Source organism: Desmodus rotundus, chromosome 3 (genome assembly GCF_022682495.2).
Source record: "Desmodus rotundus isolate HL8 chromosome 3, HLdesRot8A.1, whole genome shotgun sequence".
NCBI classification, from domain to species: Eukaryota; Metazoa; Chordata; class Mammalia; order Chiroptera; family Phyllostomidae; genus Desmodus; species Desmodus rotundus.
The window spans coordinates 168,496,549-168,515,273 of NC_071389.1; the positions used below are offsets into that span (position 1 = coordinate 168,496,549).

Sequence of the window (18,725 nt, forward strand, 5' to 3'; positions counted from 1 at the left end):
AAGTTCTTGTAGAACATCAGTTGACCTTGCTTAAATTTCAGAAAATAAAATGTTAGTACACGTAAGCACATTTTTCTTCAGCATTGAAAAATTCTAGTCTATAATTTACCTGCTTGCTAGGAATAGAAGTATTACTTAAAGGTTTGGTGAGGTATTTTTTTCAGAAATAGATTTGCCCTGGCCAGTGTGGCTCAGTTGGTTGGAGTGTCCTCCTGAACACCAAAAGATTACGGGTTTAATGCCCAATTAGGGCACGTACGGGAAGCAAACTATCAATTTTTTTCTCCTTCTCTTTCCCCATTCCTCTCTCTCTAGATTCAATGAAAAATATCCTCAGATGAGGATTCAGAAAAAAAAAAAAAAGAAATAGATTTAATGCACAGAATTATTCCACTTTTTTTTTACTACCACCTAGGTGCTTTCTTACTACCACCTAGTGGAATATATAAAGTTTGCCTGTCAGTTAATATTGGGGGATGGCAATGAGTAAGATGAAATTTATCTCAGAAAAAAATTTCCATGATGATGAGTTATTGTTATTTTTTAGTGTAATTCAGATTGCAAAAAAGTACCTAGGTTCAGAGTGAAGAAAGTCCAGGAATTTATATGATATCTAATAAAATGCTTATCTACAAATAAAGCTATTTTGTTCAGAAACTTAGAAGCTAGATAAATGAGAGACTGTGTCTTGCCTATTGTACTTCTAAATTATACTGAAAAGCTTCTCTTAATTATTCAACATAAAGGTCCATAAAAATATAAAATATTAAGCTTTAAAGCTCCTCTGACAGGAAGAGATCATTGTATTTAACTGATAGGTGAGAAAAATGCAGAGATAAGTCAGGTTTTATGAAAGCTGTGAAGAAAGGCAGATGTGTATATTCTAAGGTATTCTCTTCTAAATGAGGAAACCAAAAAAAGGCAAATAAAGCTTTAAGGTTCTTCACTCTTTATTGGTCAGGGAGCCTCAGCCCCATGAAAGAACTAACACAAACAAACAAAATCTGTTGCTTGCTAATTTCTTTAACGTGGTTACCTGTCACCTGGCGTCTGTTTGCTGTGTAGCCACCGAGGCTAGTCCTCATGTCTACGTGGAAAGCTTGTGCAATCAACTTCCCTTTTCCTGAGGGTGTTACGCCTTTCAGATGGCATCAGTGTGCACATATACAGACACACTTCTCTATGCTCACGAATTTTTTTCCTACCTGGTTCTTGATGACCTGGCCATAGGTAGGAGGAGCAGGGCCAAGGTAGTAGAGTGGGAAATATAATTAAAACTCAGAAAAAAATTCCCCAGGTCCACGTTTACCTGTTTCACCAGACATTACAAAAGCCACAACCCATTGGAATTGGGTTTCCTCTCATTCTTTCCCCGACTGACTCCGACCCTACCCCAGCCAGACCAGGCTCTAATGAAGACGCGACATAAGCATTTTGTATCCCGAGACTCTCAGTGCAATCAATGGTCCTGACTTGTTTTCTTACATCCAGAGCGGCACAAAACAGCCCAGTGAGCTCTGTGGCCTATATGATAGCCCTCCAAACTTCCAGTCTCTCCATTTTTCTCCTTAATAAAGAACTAACAGTAATTACTTTAAATGCTGTTGTGCTGACGGAATTTGTATGGTTTTGCACTGCTGGCCTGTGATGAATGTTTGTTGCAAAGGCCAGCTTCTGTCTTTGCCATTCATGATACAAGTTCCTGAGTCCTCTCCTCTGCCTTTTGTGGGGGTGTATTTATCTCGTCTGGTGGCTTTGCCTCTAGCGTAGCTACACTCTTGCTGTCTATAGTACCTGCCATGTGTGTGAAAACAGAAGGGGAAGTTAGAGAAGCAAATATTATATTTCATTCCCAAAGACTAAATTAATGTCTGAGTTCTTCTCTTTTTCAATTTCCAATCAATGCAACACTGAAGGGGGTTATATAGCTTAGTTGTTAAAAATACATTTCTCTAAAAACCCTACTAAAATAAAAGTGGACATGTTTCCTTTTCCTCTAAAGTTAAAACAACTCAGAAAGCAAAGCCAAATGAAATGTAAGCACTCGATCCTTTGTGTTTTCTTGTTAGAGGACCATCAGGCTTTGCGAAAGTCAATGTTAGAAGTAACAACTCCCACCCTTAGACGGCCCCTTTGGGAGATCGTCACAGATCTGTTCTAGACTCATAGGCTGGTGTCTGCATTTTAAACGGCAGTGTGTGTACTCTTCCTTTATTGCAGCCTTCTCTTGGAGTCAAGAAGCCTACAAAAGCCATGATCTTTGTGATCCTGAGCCCAGTGGGACCTTACTTTTCGAAGGAAACCTTTAAGCCAGTGTCCCTGTGGGCCAATCCGAAGTTTGTACGAGCCTGGAAGGGTGGGACCGGGGACTGCAAGATGGGAGGGTAAGTAAGTCTGTGTGTCTGTCTTAAGGAAAGAGTTCTTCATGCCCATTTAGTTGCCTTTTCACTTCAATACAAATACATATAGTATAAACATTCAATTTGTAATGCTCGCTTTTATTTTGTGTTTAGTTTTCAGTGTTTTCACTGTGCTAGTTGTTTGAAGGAAAACCTGTGGCCCTTTATAGGGAGAAACATTGGGTGTTCTGCCATAAGCATTGTTTAAATCAGTGCTTTGAATGAACTGCCCCTGGACGGACGCTGGTCCTCTGACTGCAGGCTGTCAGCTGGCATTGAAGAGCGTCTGGTGCTGGGGCCAAGGCCCTCCGATGGCTCCAGGGAGTCCTGTCTGGGGAATGTGCCTGCTTCATTGAAGTGCTGTCTTCATTGCCACAGATTGTAGCCATACCTGCTGCCAACTGGCTGAGGGACAGCCCTGCTTTGGCTCTGTCAGACCAGTCTCATAGGCCATATGTAGCTGGCTGGAAATAAAAGAGCATTTGAAAAGTGTTAGACAATTTCTGGGGTGGACTTGGCCGTGACTGGGGAATGCCCCTATGGGTGAGCAAGAATAGCTGCATTAACCAGTGTGGACTCTTCTTTTGTGACTACCAAGTGCTTATGTGTATCACATATCCGGGGCAGCAGCGGCCCTGCATGGGTACTCAGTGACAATCTTCTGGGCCCAGGTACAAAACGTAGATTCAGGAAATCCTGGGAGAGTCGAATGACGTGCTGCTGGGATGTGAGAGAGATGTTGAAGCTGGCTTTGACCCTTGTATTGTCTTTCTCTATGTTTTACCCCCCAAAAAGTTATAAAATTCTATGTCCCGTCATCCCTGTTTTCAATGTAGCAAGCAACGACATTCTGTCAATAGATAAAGAAATCCTGGTACAGTTTATTAAACCAAAAAGTCACTTTCCTTTCCTTCTGGTTTAGAACACTCCTTCCTGGATATGTACCAGGCTAACCAGATTGAAACGGCTTCTGTTTACTCTCCTGGTTTCTTTTTATCTTGTTCAGACTTCTTCATATGCACTGAATACCCTCTGTATTGTACTCTGTTAAAACTTCTCTTGGAGTGCACATTACAGTAAATCAGCAATCTTGATAAAGAGGTCATAATTTAAAGTAGATTTTCTTCCTTATATCTTGCTTTCTAGCTCCCCCTACCTGCCTAGCGAAAAGATAACGTGGGGACATTGGGAAATTGCAGCAATGTCTTTAGTTTTTCTGTGTGGGCTGGTTGTTATTTATTTATTTACTTAAAGAAATTTATTTATTTCTAGACAGATGGGAAGGGAGGGAGAAAGAGAGGGAAAGAAACATCAATGTGTGGTTGCCTCTTGCACACCCCCCCTTCTGGGAACCTGGCCCACAACGGGCATGTGCCCTGACTGGGAATCAAATTGACAACCCTTTGGTTTGCAGACCAGCACTCAATCCACTGAGCCACACCAGCCAAGGCTAAAGTATATATTTTTTAAAAATTAGTGCTTTGACTCATTAGGCTCAGGTAGATCATGATCAATAGAAGGTGACTTGAAATATCCCTGAGAGAAAAGTCTTTGATCTCATAAATACATGTAAAAGCAAGGATCCCCAGTGGGAAGGCAATAACCAAAAGAATAGACTTTGAACCCATCTACCTGTTGTTCCCAAGGAGTTCTAAAGCTCCCTACGTCCAGCCTGGAGAGGTGCAAGGGAAACAAGTGATTCTGCATTTGGTATCCACCTGTTTGCTTGGCAGGGACATTTTGGCAGCAACCTTAGATTCACATATTATTGTGTGTTCTCTAAACCTAATCAATTCAACAATTACGTTCTAAGCCTTTTTAAGGACCTTTGTCATCAATTGGCGCTTATTAAAAAGCTGTTGAATCTCATAAGCTCAAACATTTTCTAAGTGAATCTGAGAGAGAAAGAGGATTTCTTTTTAATTCTAAGATTATTCCACTATTTTGAAGCCCTCAGAGATAATATCATCCTTTTGTTTCTAAATATACATGAGAAAAATAATACAATGGCACACAGCTTAAGGCGAGTTCTAGCACCCGCTTCTCCCCTGTGGCTGCAAACTGAAACCACCCGGAGAAATTTACCTGCTACTAATGTCTGGGTCCCGCTGCTAGTGATTCTGGTTTCTTGGGTCTGGCATATAGCCTGAGGGTCAGAATTTTAAAAATGTGCCCCCAGAGTTGAGAAACGCTGAGCCAGAAGGTCTTTCATCGTAGAAGCATATTCATTCCTAGGCAATATCTTAGTTTCTTAGTTAAGTTGGAAAGATCAGGCCTGCCCCTCCCCCACATCTGAATTTTTTTTTCTCTCTTGCATTCTTATTCCGCACTTGAGTGCATGCTTTGAAGTTAAAAAGACCTGGCTGAAAAGCCAAACTGCCCTAGGCATGCCATTTAACTGCTGTAAGCCTCAGTTTCCTCCTTTATAAAATCAGGGTAATACTCACCATGCCTGTGAGGAGTGCCCAGCACCACGGTTGGCAAATGGAAAGCTCTCAATAAATGTGGTGTTATAACATGGCAGTGAATAAAGGCATGGGCTCCGGAGTCAGATATCTGGGACTCAGACACTTTTATCTGTGTGATCTTGTACAATTAAGTCTTCTTTGCCAGCAAATCCTCAGAAGTGTGATAAAGTCTAGGGTTGTTTTATGATGAGCCAATGAAATAATGGGGTTACGTATCTAGTACCCTGTCTGGCAGGTAGGAACCTCTCAACAGACCATAGTTGATATTATGAGGCTTTCTTTACTCTTTTGGAGAAATGTCTTTAATATCTCTTTCTTGGATATTTATTGTATTTAAAATTGTATTTAAACATTTTTATGTACACAGTTTTCTCATTTTTCTCTTTCCTCCAAGGAAATGTATTTCTTTTCTGAATATTGGCAGGATATGGGAGTGAACCCAAATATGTGCATATTGATCACTTGCCCTGAGGACATTAATAATACAGCTTATGCCTGAGAGAATTTTGAGAAAAACGTGTTTAGAAAAAAAAAACAGAACGCGTATAGAATATGATAATTAAACCAAACAGAAACCCCTTTCCTTTCAATGCACTTAAATAGTGCACTCTGACTCTCTTGCCTGCCCTCATAGCTTTCTGTTGCTGAGGAGACATAGTTTTAATTCTGCCATATCTCAAAAGCGTGCGTGTTTGTTTTTAGAAGGTTCTTCAAAAGGCTAAATATTCATACTGTGAAAATTCTGTATGTGTTTTTGTAAAAAATGGAATTTTACTATGAGAAAAATAATTTACCTATTGTCAGATATGGTAAAATCCCAACAGTGGTATCTGTGAACTAGAAAAAAGTCAATTGTAATAGTTATATATATTTTTTACATATTAGAGCCTATGTAACCTGTTTCTTAGCTTTTATTGTTATTATTTTATTTTTGCATACAACCCTATGCAGTATTTATATAAAGCAAGAATTTTCATTTGTCGGATGAATTCAGTGGGCCAAAAACTGTGACCTGAGTTCACACAGAGCCAAGAGTAGAAGTGCAGGAGCTGCACCTGGACCTGCTGGCCTGCCGTCCAGGCTCTGCCGGGCTTCCCCTGAAGTTGGGTTAACACTCACTATTCAAAAGTATTCGTAATGGAACTCAGTTACTGCCTGTTCATCATCAATTTTGAATAAAGGTTATATGAGTTTTTATTAAAAGCCTCATATGACAAAATTGTATCATCTTTAATTAACCAATAATTTATATTTTATTTTCTGTGTTTTGAAAATCTTTTTTAAAATTTAACCTTTATTGTACTTTTTCCCATTGCTATTTAGTTCCCTTATAGCCCCCTCCCCCAGCAATCATCACACTGTTGTCCAGTCCATGAGTCCTTTTTCCTTTATTCTCAGGCCCTCCACCCCCTAACTGAAGCCCCTGCTCCAGCTGTCAGCCTGCTCTCCATCTGGGAGTCTGTGCCCATTTTCCTTGTTAGTTCAGTTTGTTCATTAGATGCCACATGTGAGTGAAATCATATGGTACTTGTGTTTCTCTCACTGCCTTATTTCACTTAGCATAATGTTCTCTAGGTCCATCTATACTATTGTAAAGGGTAAAATTTTCTTTTTCTTTCTTTTTTTTTTAAGGACAAGTTGTATTCCATTGTGTAAATGTCCCATAGTTGTTTTATCCACTCATCTACTGATGGACACTTGGGCTGCTTCTGTATCTTGGTGATTGTAAATAACGCTTCAATGAACATAAGTGTGTTTATGTTCTTTCGAATTAGTGTTTTGGGTTCCTTTGGATATATTCCCAGAAGTGGGATCACTGGGTTGAAAGGCAGATCCATTTTTAATTTTTTGAGGTATCTCCATACTGCTTTCCACAGTTGGCTGCACCAGTCTGCATTCCCACCTATAGTGCAAAAGTGTTTCCCTTCCTCCACATCCTTGTCAGCACTTGCTGTTTGTTGATTTATTGATGATAACCAACCTGATAGATATGAGATGGTATCTCATTGTGGTTTTAATTTGCATTTCTCTGATGATTAGTGACGTTGAGCATCTTTTCATGTATTCTCTTTTAATGACTCTTACATTACAGTAAACCTTCCCATGCCCCCAGATTGCTACAGCCATGGAGTACAATGCTTATTTCTCACAGCTTTCTAGAATAGTTTAGTTATTAGTCCACATTCTTTCAGCTGCAAGTCAGAAAACCAACTCAAGCCATTTTAAGCAGGAAAAGGAGTGACTGGCTCATCTAGGTAGGGTGGCAGCAGTAGATCTGTGGAGGGCTCAAATTGTTGTTGCCAGGTTCCTTATGCCCTTGCGTGAGTCCTACCAACCCCCCTGCCACCCCCATCTCTTGTCATAGTGTCTGGCTAAGTGTTAGCCTAGGACTCTCCAGTTTCAGGTGTCTTCTCCTGTGAAGGCTGGTGATCAGGGACACAACAGACCCCAGGCTACATCATTGCAAAGAAGTGACCACCATCCTTGAAGTGAGAAAACACTACCTTTCACATCCTAAAGATTAAAATGAACTCAAAGGAGGATTTACATGAGCAGCTTAGGTTACATCCCACCCTTTAAATCAGTTGCGCAGGGCAAGATGCTGGTCTGTCCACCCAAGCAGAAGGCCTTGGTTGCATAGGAAGTGCCACGGAGACTATACAGGGAAGGGAAGCCGTGCAGGTGAGAATGGCAGATCGCCACTGCTCTGTGTGGCTCTTGTGCTTAACTGCCAGGTTTAACTTAGACAACACTCTACAGTTTCATCCTGCCCATATGTAAAAGTGACTACTTAAAAGGCCTAGAAGGGTATTTTGTGGAAGATAACACATTGCTGCTTTGTAGCAGTTATTTTACGTTTGGCAGTTGCTTGTTTTTGTGTACTTCTGGGGGCTTCACCGTCCAATAGTGGGTCTTGGGTTTATTTCCTAACCTTGACAGTGATATGGTCGTGCTTTTCAAACTTGTTTTCTCATGTGCTCTGAAAGCCAAGGGGAGAGAATTATACAACCAGGGGCTGAGAGTCAAGCAAGCATCACATTTATTTGAGGACTCTCATGTTTTATTTTAAACATTCATTCATACCTTACAATATATGCCATTTAAGTTGAATAAAAAATAAATTTAAAATATTATCAAACTAACTTGCCATTCTAGGAAGATGTATCATGTTCCTTTGATTTTGAATAACCCAAGATAAAGAGTACAGGTTGAGGAAAATGGGCTTTGAGAATACTTTTTTGTTAAAATAAGGATTTTTGACATCTCGCCCCACATTTTCGGGAATTTAGACATTTCTTAGATATATTGAAAGGTCTCAGTTAAGAGAGCATGGACTTGATGTTCTTCTCCTTAATTGCTGTTACCTGATACACGTGACTTCTCTAAGCCCCAGCTTCTCATCTGAATTATGGAAATAATCATAGGAGCTTACTCGGTACTGGTGTGAGATTTAAATGAAATAATGCATGTCAAATTGTTTGGTAGGTGAAAAAACCCTCAATAACTTATAACATTTGTTAATTTGGCTGTTTGTCTGTGTTCTCGTATCTCTACTTTTCAAGTTAGAGTTTCATAATTTGCTTTACTCTGGCTTTCTTCCTCCCCCTCCCTCTCAAATGAGTGCAATTAGATCATTTAGGTTCGAATTTAATGTTATGCTGTTAACTAGAGAGTATATGTATATTAGGAACAGAGTACATTGATTATATCCACGTGTGAATTAAAGACCAGTATTTTAGCATAGGAAATGAGGTACAGGTTGAACTATATTTATAATCAGTATGTTTCCTGTTTCTTAAAAGGAATTATGGCTCATCTCTTCTTGCCCAGTACGAAGCCATGGATAACGGGTGTCAGCAGGTTCTGTGGCTCTATGGAGAGGATAACCAGATAACAGAAGTTGGAACTATGAATCTTTTCCTTTACTGGATAAATGAAGATGGAGGTAATGTACTTAGATGTCAGCTCCTTGCTTTTTTTTTTCTTCCTCCAGTCATTTTCAGTGGGATTGGGAAGATAAGAACTAGAACCTCAGAACAAGGGAAAGAGTAGCATAATTCCAATGTCTAAGAATACTGTGTTTTTGGCATCCAAGTAGCTTGTGAGTTTGCAGAACTTGTGATGGTTTTGTTTTTTGTTGTTTTGGCTCTAGATGTACTTACTATTGAGATGTCAACTTAAGGAATTTAAATCCATACAATTTGAAGATTTGCTGCCTTACCCCTTTTACTGTATTTAACATTTTTCTGATTGGAAATCCCTTGTATTTGGAGATAGCTCTCAGATCAATTCAATGGTCATGCACCACATACTATGAATGAAATGCTATAGTAATAAACACAGTCTACTGAGTCTGCTGATGTGACATTTAGTATACTCCCTTGCTATAATTCTCAACCATTGTTGCCCTTCATACATATTTTGAGAATGTCTCAGGAGCCTTGCAGATTTACTCTGGAGCTCAATTTGGTTGAAGGAACACTATTTTTAAAGACATACTGCTCTATCTTGGGATTGTACTTAGATCCTGGTTCATTTAAGTTTATTAGTATACTCATATGTCTACTATAAAAATCAGTACTTCTTTGCTATCTTTAATATCCTGAATGCTCATTGTGTCTCTTTGCTATTTTCTTTTACTATTAGTTGGCAGAGACCATAGGAGTTCAGTGAAGTTCAGTGTCTGTGGCATTGAATTAAATGGCCAATAATGGGGGAGGGGGTGAGAATACAGATGTATACATTTATTTCTAGTAGAATTTTAATAGTCATAAAATATTTTTAAAATATTTTTAGGTTTGTTTGCATTTTTAGGCTGTTAGTTTCACAATACTGAGTATAGAAAGGTACATTGTTATTGAATAATTTCCCAATATTTATAAAGTCTAATATTGGTTTTAAATAACATTTTATTTATTTATTTATTTTTGTTTAAGATGTATTTATTTATTTACTTATTTCTAGAGAGAGGGGAAGGAAGGGAGAAAGAGAGGGAGAGAAACATCAATGTGTGGTTGCCTCTCGAGCGCCCCCAGCTGGGGACCTGGCCTGGAACCCAGGCATGTGCCCTAACTGGGAATCACACCAGTGACCCTTCAGTTCTCAGGCTGGCACTCAATCTACTGAGGCACACCAGCCAGGGCACAAATAAAATTTTAAATGAAATTTTATTTTGAAGTAGCTAGAGTAGTCTCTTGCTCCTTTTTAACTTGGCTACAAATAGGGAAAAATGGTGACTCATGGCTGACACTAGAGCCACACACCAATTTGAGCGTTAGTTGCAGAGACTAATAAGATTGAGCCTTGCATTCCGGCGAGAGGGTGAATAAATGAAGGGGTGAGCACACCTCGTCCTGGGACTGGCCGTTGGTAATCCTTGGCCTATGAAGAGGCAGATACAGATCATACTCATTCTTCCATTCCTGCTGTTTGTACTTGGCACTGTTTAAAAATACAATTTGTACTGGAATATTTGTGATTTCTAAGTTTGAGTTACTGCATATGACATACGTCAAAAGCTGTGCTTGAAAGATGACAGCCAGTGTTGAACTCTGCACTTAGGAGATAATAGATTGATTCAACTCATTCTTCCCACCTTCCCACTCGTACTCTCATCCCCCCCCAAACCCACACAACCCCAGACAAAAACAATTCCATCAGACAGAAGTGGCAACATCATCATTATGGATGGGAGATGTCGGGATTTAAGTACAGTCTGAATCAGAGCTACATGATTTAACCAGAAACAGTCTGGGTGAAAAATTATCCCTTATACAAACAATTATCATGGACCATTTCCACTATGGCTTTTAAAGGTCAGAATAGAAATGAGTGAATTTGTCTTCTGACTCTTACAAAATATACAAGACCTTAACAGTTATTATTCAGATTATGGTGACCTGAGGTAACTTCAGTGTTTAATGTGAGTGTGCCCCTTCAATCTGAGGCTGTTCACACAACAGATTAAATAAACGCTGAAGTAAGGAGAAAGGAAATGGAATACATGTTTGGACAGTACTGAGAGGAGGTAGTAGAATGTTAGGAATAACCTTTGGGCTGAAACCAAAAGAAGAAGGCGCCCAATATACAGATGCTCCTTATAGTAACTTTGACTTATACCATATAGCTTTATGAAAATATAGAGAATAATAAGTTGAAAATCAGCAAAATGATGATTCTCACAAGCTGTACCGACAACAGGTAGAAGCCCAGCTCTTTTAGTGATAACCTGTCATCTTTCATGAGCACCCACTCAACCCGATTCCTTTGGACAAATGACTGCCCCAGGAAGGTCAATCAGGTAGACAGCTCAGCGCGGTCCCCGATGACTACACGTTGTACTTGTTCCGTGAAAGGTGGGTTCTGGTTGCAGTAACAGCACCCCCGGTGGTGAGACCACACAGACCCGATTCTCTTCCGCTCGGCTGAGTAATTTAAGACATTCACTTGCTATTCACTGCTGGAACAATTTTACCTTGTCCTGGACCCTAGAGCCACCCTGAGAATTGGACCCATTTATTGCTGAGTTCCCAGATAGTTTGGGAGAACAGTCATGGCAATGAATGTTGATGTTGCTCAGTCTGCTCAGGCCCTAGGAGACTTCTTGGGCAGGAGCACTCCTTCCTCCAATGTCCTCTGGCTTTGCTGGCTCGCTTCTACACTGCCTTCATATCCTATTGCCCACATATCCTATTCTCAGGAAGGCTTTCATTGAGCACCTTAATAAAAATTGCAAACTCCTCCCCCTCATGTCCCAGCACTTACCACTTTTTCTCTTTTCTTTTTTCTTCATGGCCTAACACACTGTTTAACATAATAATTATTTGCCTCTGCACATTAGAAACTAAGCAGGGAGTTCTGTCGGTTCTGCTCACCGCTGTGTCCTTAGTGCATAGCCAGCTGCATGTGGTAGGCGCCCAGTATACAGACACTCTTTATGATGGACTTGCATCCCGACAAACCCATCATTAAATGGAAAATAAAGTTAAAAATGCATTTAATACACCTAACCTACCGAACATCATAGCTTAGCCTAGCCTACCTTAAAGGTGCTCAGAATACCACATCTAAAAAACACTGGCGACACCGTGCACATAGAGGACCAGCTGTTTACCCTCGTGACCACGTGGCTGACTGGGAGCTGCCACTCGCTGCGGCTGCCGCCCGGCACCAGGGGAGAGTGTTGCAGTGTATACATCTCCAGCCCGGGAACAGATCGAAATTTAAAGTTTGTTTTTTACTGAATGAGAATGACTTTCACACCATCTTAAAGTCAAAAAGCCCTAAGTCAAACCATCATTAAGTGGGGCCTGCCTGTAGATTTGTTGAATAAATGAATAACTGTGCTGATGGTATTTGGGGCACTGACGCAAACCCACATTCCTGGTTCCCATTAGTGCTTGACTTTGGGATGTCACAGATGAATCCTGCTGTTATTGCTTCCAAATTCTTCAGCTCCTACAAATGATTTCTCTGTCAAAAACAAGCTACATTTGTAGGCTCTGTTTTCCTCATGTTGGGCAATCTGGAGCCAGTTCTGGCTCTTGTAAGCATGTTTGTGGTTGCAGAGGAAAATGAATATTTCTCACCCAAATGTTGTCATGTCATCATCTCTGTCTGGCAACCAGAGGAACAGATGTTCTGTTCCTTGACCTCAGGCTAGTGGTTACAGTTTGGGTGTTAAATATATTTCACAAAACTGCATTTGCACATACGGGGCCGCTGTTTGCATTTAACTTGATGGAGTCATAGAGCTCAGCTTTAGGAAAAGGTCTAGTTTGGGGGCACTGGAAGTATGTTTTCTATATGTGTGGTGTGTGTATGTGTGCATATCAACACACACACACGTAGATCCATACATTCATGTGATGAGCTAGCTAGCCATTGCAAAGCACAGGTTTATTTTTGAGAGTAACATTTCAAACATGATAACAAGTAGCCCCAAGGACATTGCCAAGAGTAATTTTCCTCTTTCCAGAAAGCAGTTTACAGCAGATGATTTTTAACACAAAATTTAAAAAAAAAAAATCACACTGCCGTATCCTAGCAAAGAAGGTTATTTATTTATTTATTTTAATGCAAAAACACTTACTACATACCACCATGAGCCAGGGAGAATGCTGGGTCTGGGGGACATGGGAGTAAATGTAGAGTTTTGGTCTTCTGGTCGGCTTGTTTGCTGGGGATGCCTGATGCGACTGCAGTGGAGCAGGCCAGCCTTGACCACAGTGTACTAAGGGAAAGGGAAAGACCTCTGTGTTGTGACACTTAAGGTCTGGTCCTGTCCATCCCCCAGTATCACCAACCTTACAGGTCACTTATGTTTACAGGACTTCAGTTTCTTCTGTAAAATAAGGATGGCACTAGGTGATTTCCAAAGTCCCCGTGAGCTGCACAGCATGGCTTGGGGGGGCTCAGAGACACCAATTGTAATTTCTACACAGCTTTTGTCACCTGCTGATCCTTTCAAGCATGGCTTGTGAATTCCTCTACAAACATCATCTGTTACCAGCTTTAACATCTTCAGAAAGCAATGAATGAGTTAAGGTTTGAATTTCTCACAAGATGAAGACGTGAGGAAGAGAGGACGAAGTTGGCTCTCAGAGAGTTCCTTCTTTAAGGCGTGTTTGTGGCTGACGGACCACACTGGTTCTTGTAGACGGGTCGTCATGCCAAGCCTCATGGTGGTTTGGAGTGCCCATGGTCTTTCTCGAGTAGACCAGGGTCTCAGTGGCCTTGGCTGTCTATGAGTCATCTATGAAATTTCTTGTTGATTTTTTGGATTTCTTTTTTTCTTTTCTTTTTTGTTAGCCACATACATGCTTGAGCCCATCCTGAGCCCATTACATTGAATCTTAGAGGGTGAAGTCACCGACTCCATATCTGACGTGGATAGTAATTCTACAGTTTGAAAATCACTTCAGAGAGAGATTTGTCAAAGGGTAGTGTAGGAGCAGTGGCCGGCAAGAACAGGCCTCCACACTTCTCAGGGGTGGGCTCCTCCACAGTATTCGTAAAAGGTTTGGTAATGACCACTGTTCTTGAGTAAGACCCTAACTACATTATTCTAATTACTAATCAGCTTTAATCTATTAAACTAAAATTTGACTTCAGAATATTCCTCTTGTGTTTTCTGTGACTCTTACTGTTTTTTAGTGGGAAACCACCTCACTTTTTTACTGGTTGAAGATACATTAAGGATGAGTAGATGAGTGGCTTGCCTTCTTTTCTTTCTTTTTCTTCTTTTTCCTCTTCCTCCTCAACTTCTTTTTCTTCTTTTAATAAAGATCTACCTGAAGTGTGAACAGATTTGAGAAATTTGATGATGCAGAATAATAACATTATCTCCATGTTTATTACTAGCAAATTTTTAAGAAGCAGGGTTTTTTTTTAATGGCTACTGATATAAGGCATGGCTAATACAGTTAAAGTTTGAAAATATTCCAATTTCTAATTGACAGAAGAAGAACTGGCAACTCCACCACTAGATGGCATCATTCTTCCAGGAGTGACGAGGCAGAGCGTTCTGGACCTGGCTCGCAAGTGGGTGGGTCTTTGACAAGAACAACTTTTATAAGCATGAAAAAAAAATCACAGGACGCCCAGCTTAGTGTTGAAATAATATCCTGTAGTTGCAACCAATGTTATCTAATCTTTAATCTTAATTTGAGTGAAAAGAACTCTTCTAGGAGTGTTTTGGCAAGACTATCAAATAAGTATTGTTTATAAGGTGGGCAGAGAGAACCCGTTTGCCGAGTTGTCCTGGTGAGGAAGTGAAGTATTCTAGTAGTAGTCTCAAGCTCTATATCTGGCGTCTCCTTCCAGCTCACCTGGTTTATACTTTGTATGCTTCCATTTAGCCAGTCCTTAACTTTTCAGGTCTAAGTGTATCATTTCCATGTGACAATGAGTGATGCATACTTCTTCTTGTCCTCTATTTATTCCAGCGTAACCATGCTTAGCATAGAAATTAAAGAATTTTACTGACATAAATGTTTACTAACATAAATTATTAGTTTAACTGCCGCCTTTTTCCTTCCTTCATGCCCCCTATCCCCCCAAATTCACACACATGCTTATTTTAAAACCAAAACACTCAAGCAAGTGTAAAATTGTTTTCAGTAGACTTTCTGATTCATGTGACACAAGCAAGCATGTTAAACTATTTGGTATTGGAAATGACATTATAACATACTCAAGATGAATGTTGAATGAGTTGGTTATCTGGCAGAGGTTCTTGGGTACAACTTTTGACCCATGTGTTAAACTGATGTTCAAGGCACATGAAAAGGCTTTGAGTAAGCTGTGGTCAAACCGTACTAATAGGGCAAATGTTTCGAAACACACACATTATCTAGGAGAGTATTAGCATAGTTTCTCTGGAAAAGACTTTGGAAACAGAGGAACTGGGCCTTGTCTACTACAGGATTTTGTAGAATTATTTATAGCACAACTGCCACATGCTGGCTGGCACATTGGGCATGACATTTACAAACTGTTTGTATAATTTCAAACAGCTTGCCCTGTCCTAAATATGTTTGCAGTTGGAAAGATGTAGTTTCAAAGCTCAGTAATTTCTGTTTTATTAAAGAAAGAATTCAACCAAGTCCAGAAGGTTGGATGACAAGTTGCAAGTGGAAATGCTTTCCCACACTAATGATTTGCTAGCATGAAAATAGGTTATTATGGAGGAAGTTTTTTCTTGACTCCTTAGCTGTAATTTATTTTAAAAAGCTATTTTAAAACAGTGAGACATAAATGCCAAGAGGCATGTGGGGGGTTACCACGACTTGCCAGACAGGGAAAATTGTCCAAAGATAAGTAAGAGTGAGCAGAGTAAAAACAATTCTGTATATTTATGAGATTTTATTTTTCTTTTCCAGAACACAGAATTCAGCTTGTTTTCAGTTAACTTGGCTGATTTTCTGGAATTTATTTACCTTTGAACAACATAATTGAAATTATAGGCTAAGATAAATCGAAACTTGCAAAAAGCCGTATTTCTCGCACAGGCATTTTTTCCTGCCCTTCCAAATGTGTACTTACAGGGTGATGCATTCGGCTCCTAATGTTTTGAATCTTGCCAACGGCTATGATTTCCATTTTTATCTGTTGTGGATTTGTAGGTTTTAAAAAATACTCTCCTCTTACTTTTTAAAAAAATCTCTCTCCATTCTTTGTTGTCCTTAATTAAAATGGCCTATTGACAAACTTTGAACTTTAGCCACTAACATAAAAGAGTGAGAATCACACAGATGAAAGAATGCACATTAAACAGATAGCTTTAAAAATCATTGTTTTTTGTTTTCATTTCTTATCCTGGAGCAAATAAAACATTCAAATAGTTCCGCAGAAGTCGATGAGGTTACACCAATAATTCTGCAATGAAACTCAATCTAATATGGCACTAAGAAGAAGGGAGGGAAATACTGCTGCAAAGTCAACCGAATCAGTGAATTTAATTTATGAAGAAAAAATATACAGTGCACTTTTTGAAATGAAGTCCAAATATACTTTCGATATTTTAAAATAATGAAATCTTTCAGATATTTAAACTCAGTCCATGTTTTTTCTTCATAAAAGACACAGTAGAACAGGGACCACATTTGGAGCAAGTTGGATCAGACCTGAATTCAGATGTGCTTTCTGCCATTTACTGGCCTTAGGGCTGTCATTCAACTTCCTCGACCCTTTATTTCTTCATCTGTAAAATGGGGATGAAAATACCCACTGTAAAAGTGACAGAACCTGGCGTGCAGTGGGTGCTCAATAAATGGTAGCTATAATTATTAATGTCGCACTACCATAGGCTCTGATACGATAAATAGGATCGAAGTGTCAGCGTAGAGCACACATTACACAGCACTGTCGTGCATAACTCGTGAGGCTTTAGCCATGACAACAAATAAAAGGCAAAAAAAAAAAAAAGCTGACATGTATTAAAATATACCATGCATTTTATAATGATAATCTTATCTTTTATATTCTGATCATCTGGTTTAGAGAGGCTGTGACTTTGGAGCAGGTTGCTTAGCACATCGGTGTGCTTACCAGTAAGATCCATTGCTTTCTTCAGCTTTCCTTCTGAGTATGCTTATGACATCATCTGGGTTCAAAAGGCGTGTACAGGAGAAAGGTAGCTGTGCAGGGCCTTTTCTTTTTTTGCATGCCTTTTCCTTGAAAATATGTATTTTTTAGTATTTTATATTGCAAATGGTGAATTTTGGGGGTTAAAATATCTTAATATCTCTCTCTCTCTCTCTTTTTTTCTTGTTTGCAAACAGGGTGAATTCAAGGTGTCGGAGAGGCACCTCACCATGGGGGACTTGACGACAGCCCTGGAGCAGAGCCGAGTGAAGGAGATGTTCGGCACCGGCACGGCCTGCGTTATCTGCCCGGTTTCTGATGTGGTGTACAAGGGTGAGGTAAGCCAGTGTTGCCTCACAACCTGCCATTTCTAAGTATGGCCTATAATTGAATTTTTTTTAAATATGTAAACAAAATGCTAGGTGGACCCAGGATGCAAAGGATTTTTTATAACTTGGCATTTTGTTAACTTGGGTGAATTGTCTCCACGAACCTGTATTAGCAAATTGCTCTCCTCTTCCCAGGGATTCTGTGTAAGCTCTAGCATGATGGGGAGTCAGTTTTGTCCTTGGACAAGTATCACACCTGCCTTTTGTCAGTTTGGGGTTAAGATGTGTCTCTAGACTTCCAGTCTTTTCTCTCTGCCAGCTCTCTAAGGAATGTGCGTCATCGCCATTGAGGGGCTAGAAAATAATGCCTCTGAACCCTAAGTTATAAGAGAACTCTAAGACAATTGGGGGCAAAATGGGAAGCTGTTGCAGAAATTCTCTGAAAGAGCATTTTTTAAAAGTAAAATGATAGAAGCCAAGAATGTAGGTGACTGAACTGAATGTTTTTTGTTCATTCAGCCAACAAATACATGTATTGAGCATAAACAGGTGCCAGAGGCTGTTCAGGTGTTGGTGGTATAGTAGTTAAAAGGGGGACAAATCACTAGGGAAGCCACAGCACACTGACACAGAAGGTCACAGTTAATATTCAGTGTTAATGTGGCACCGTGTGAAAAGGTATAAAAATAAAAGATAAATAGAGAGCAGAGAATGAGAAGAAACATACAGTTTCTTTTTACCTGTATATATTCTCTGTATACTTTAGTGTCTGTGGCTCAGAGGAAGTTAATAATTTCTTTTTCTACCCTAGGCAGTAAAGGATACTGGATAATGGTTGAGCCAGTGTTGAGCTGATGATTGCCAGTCAGTGAGAAGAGCCAAGGGGAGCTAAGATTTATATTGAAACATGAAATGAAGGGTGATAGTTTGAGTGACATCAGTTAGATTTGAATTTCTGGTTCCCCTGAAGTGTTTGCTAACTACTGGAGCAGGAATGGGAAATAGTTATGGAAGATTCGTCTGAATGATCACCTCTTACATTTATCACTGTTACTGTTATTGCTGCTGTTATTATTTAGAGCACTTCACAGAATTTTTTATTTGGTGAACCTGGTGCATTTCCTGAAATCTTCCAGAAGGAATTCAAACGTTTGGTTGGAAGAAATTTGCTCCTCCCCGTAAACCAGTCTGATTTATAGGTGCTGTTCTTCCATTGTTTGGTCAGATTTTTTCTTTCACGTTATAACAAAGATCCAATACTTATGATTAACATCATCAGCTAACTTTATCACTTAAAGTCATGTGGGTATTGTTCTTAAAACATGAATTGGCTTAAATTAATTACATTAAATATGAATACTATTGTTTTAATGTTCAACATCATAATTATTTTTCCTCAGCTGATGGACTCATGTTTTTTTCCCTTCTGATCTCAATGGTGG

The 18,725-nt window shown here is 39.6% G+C and overlaps 1 protein-coding gene across 6 annotated transcripts in view; it reads left to right on the plus strand.

The window, feature by feature from the left end:
- Positions 1-18,725, plus strand: part of BCAT1 (branched chain amino acid transaminase 1) — a 95,387-nt gene that overhangs the window by 61,363 nt on the left and 15,299 nt on the right. For all 6 annotated transcript variants that reach the window (XM_045184268.3, XM_045184269.2, XM_045184270.2 and 3 more), the window contains 4 exons: positions 2,221-2,384; positions 8,671-8,813; positions 14,329-14,414; positions 17,152-17,292. In XM_045184268.3, the coding sequence (XP_045040203.2) occupies positions 2,221-2,384; positions 8,671-8,813; positions 14,329-14,414; positions 17,152-17,292 (534 nt within the window). The remainder of the gene's footprint in view (positions 1-2,220; positions 2,385-8,670; positions 8,814-14,328; positions 14,415-17,151; positions 17,293-18,725) is intronic.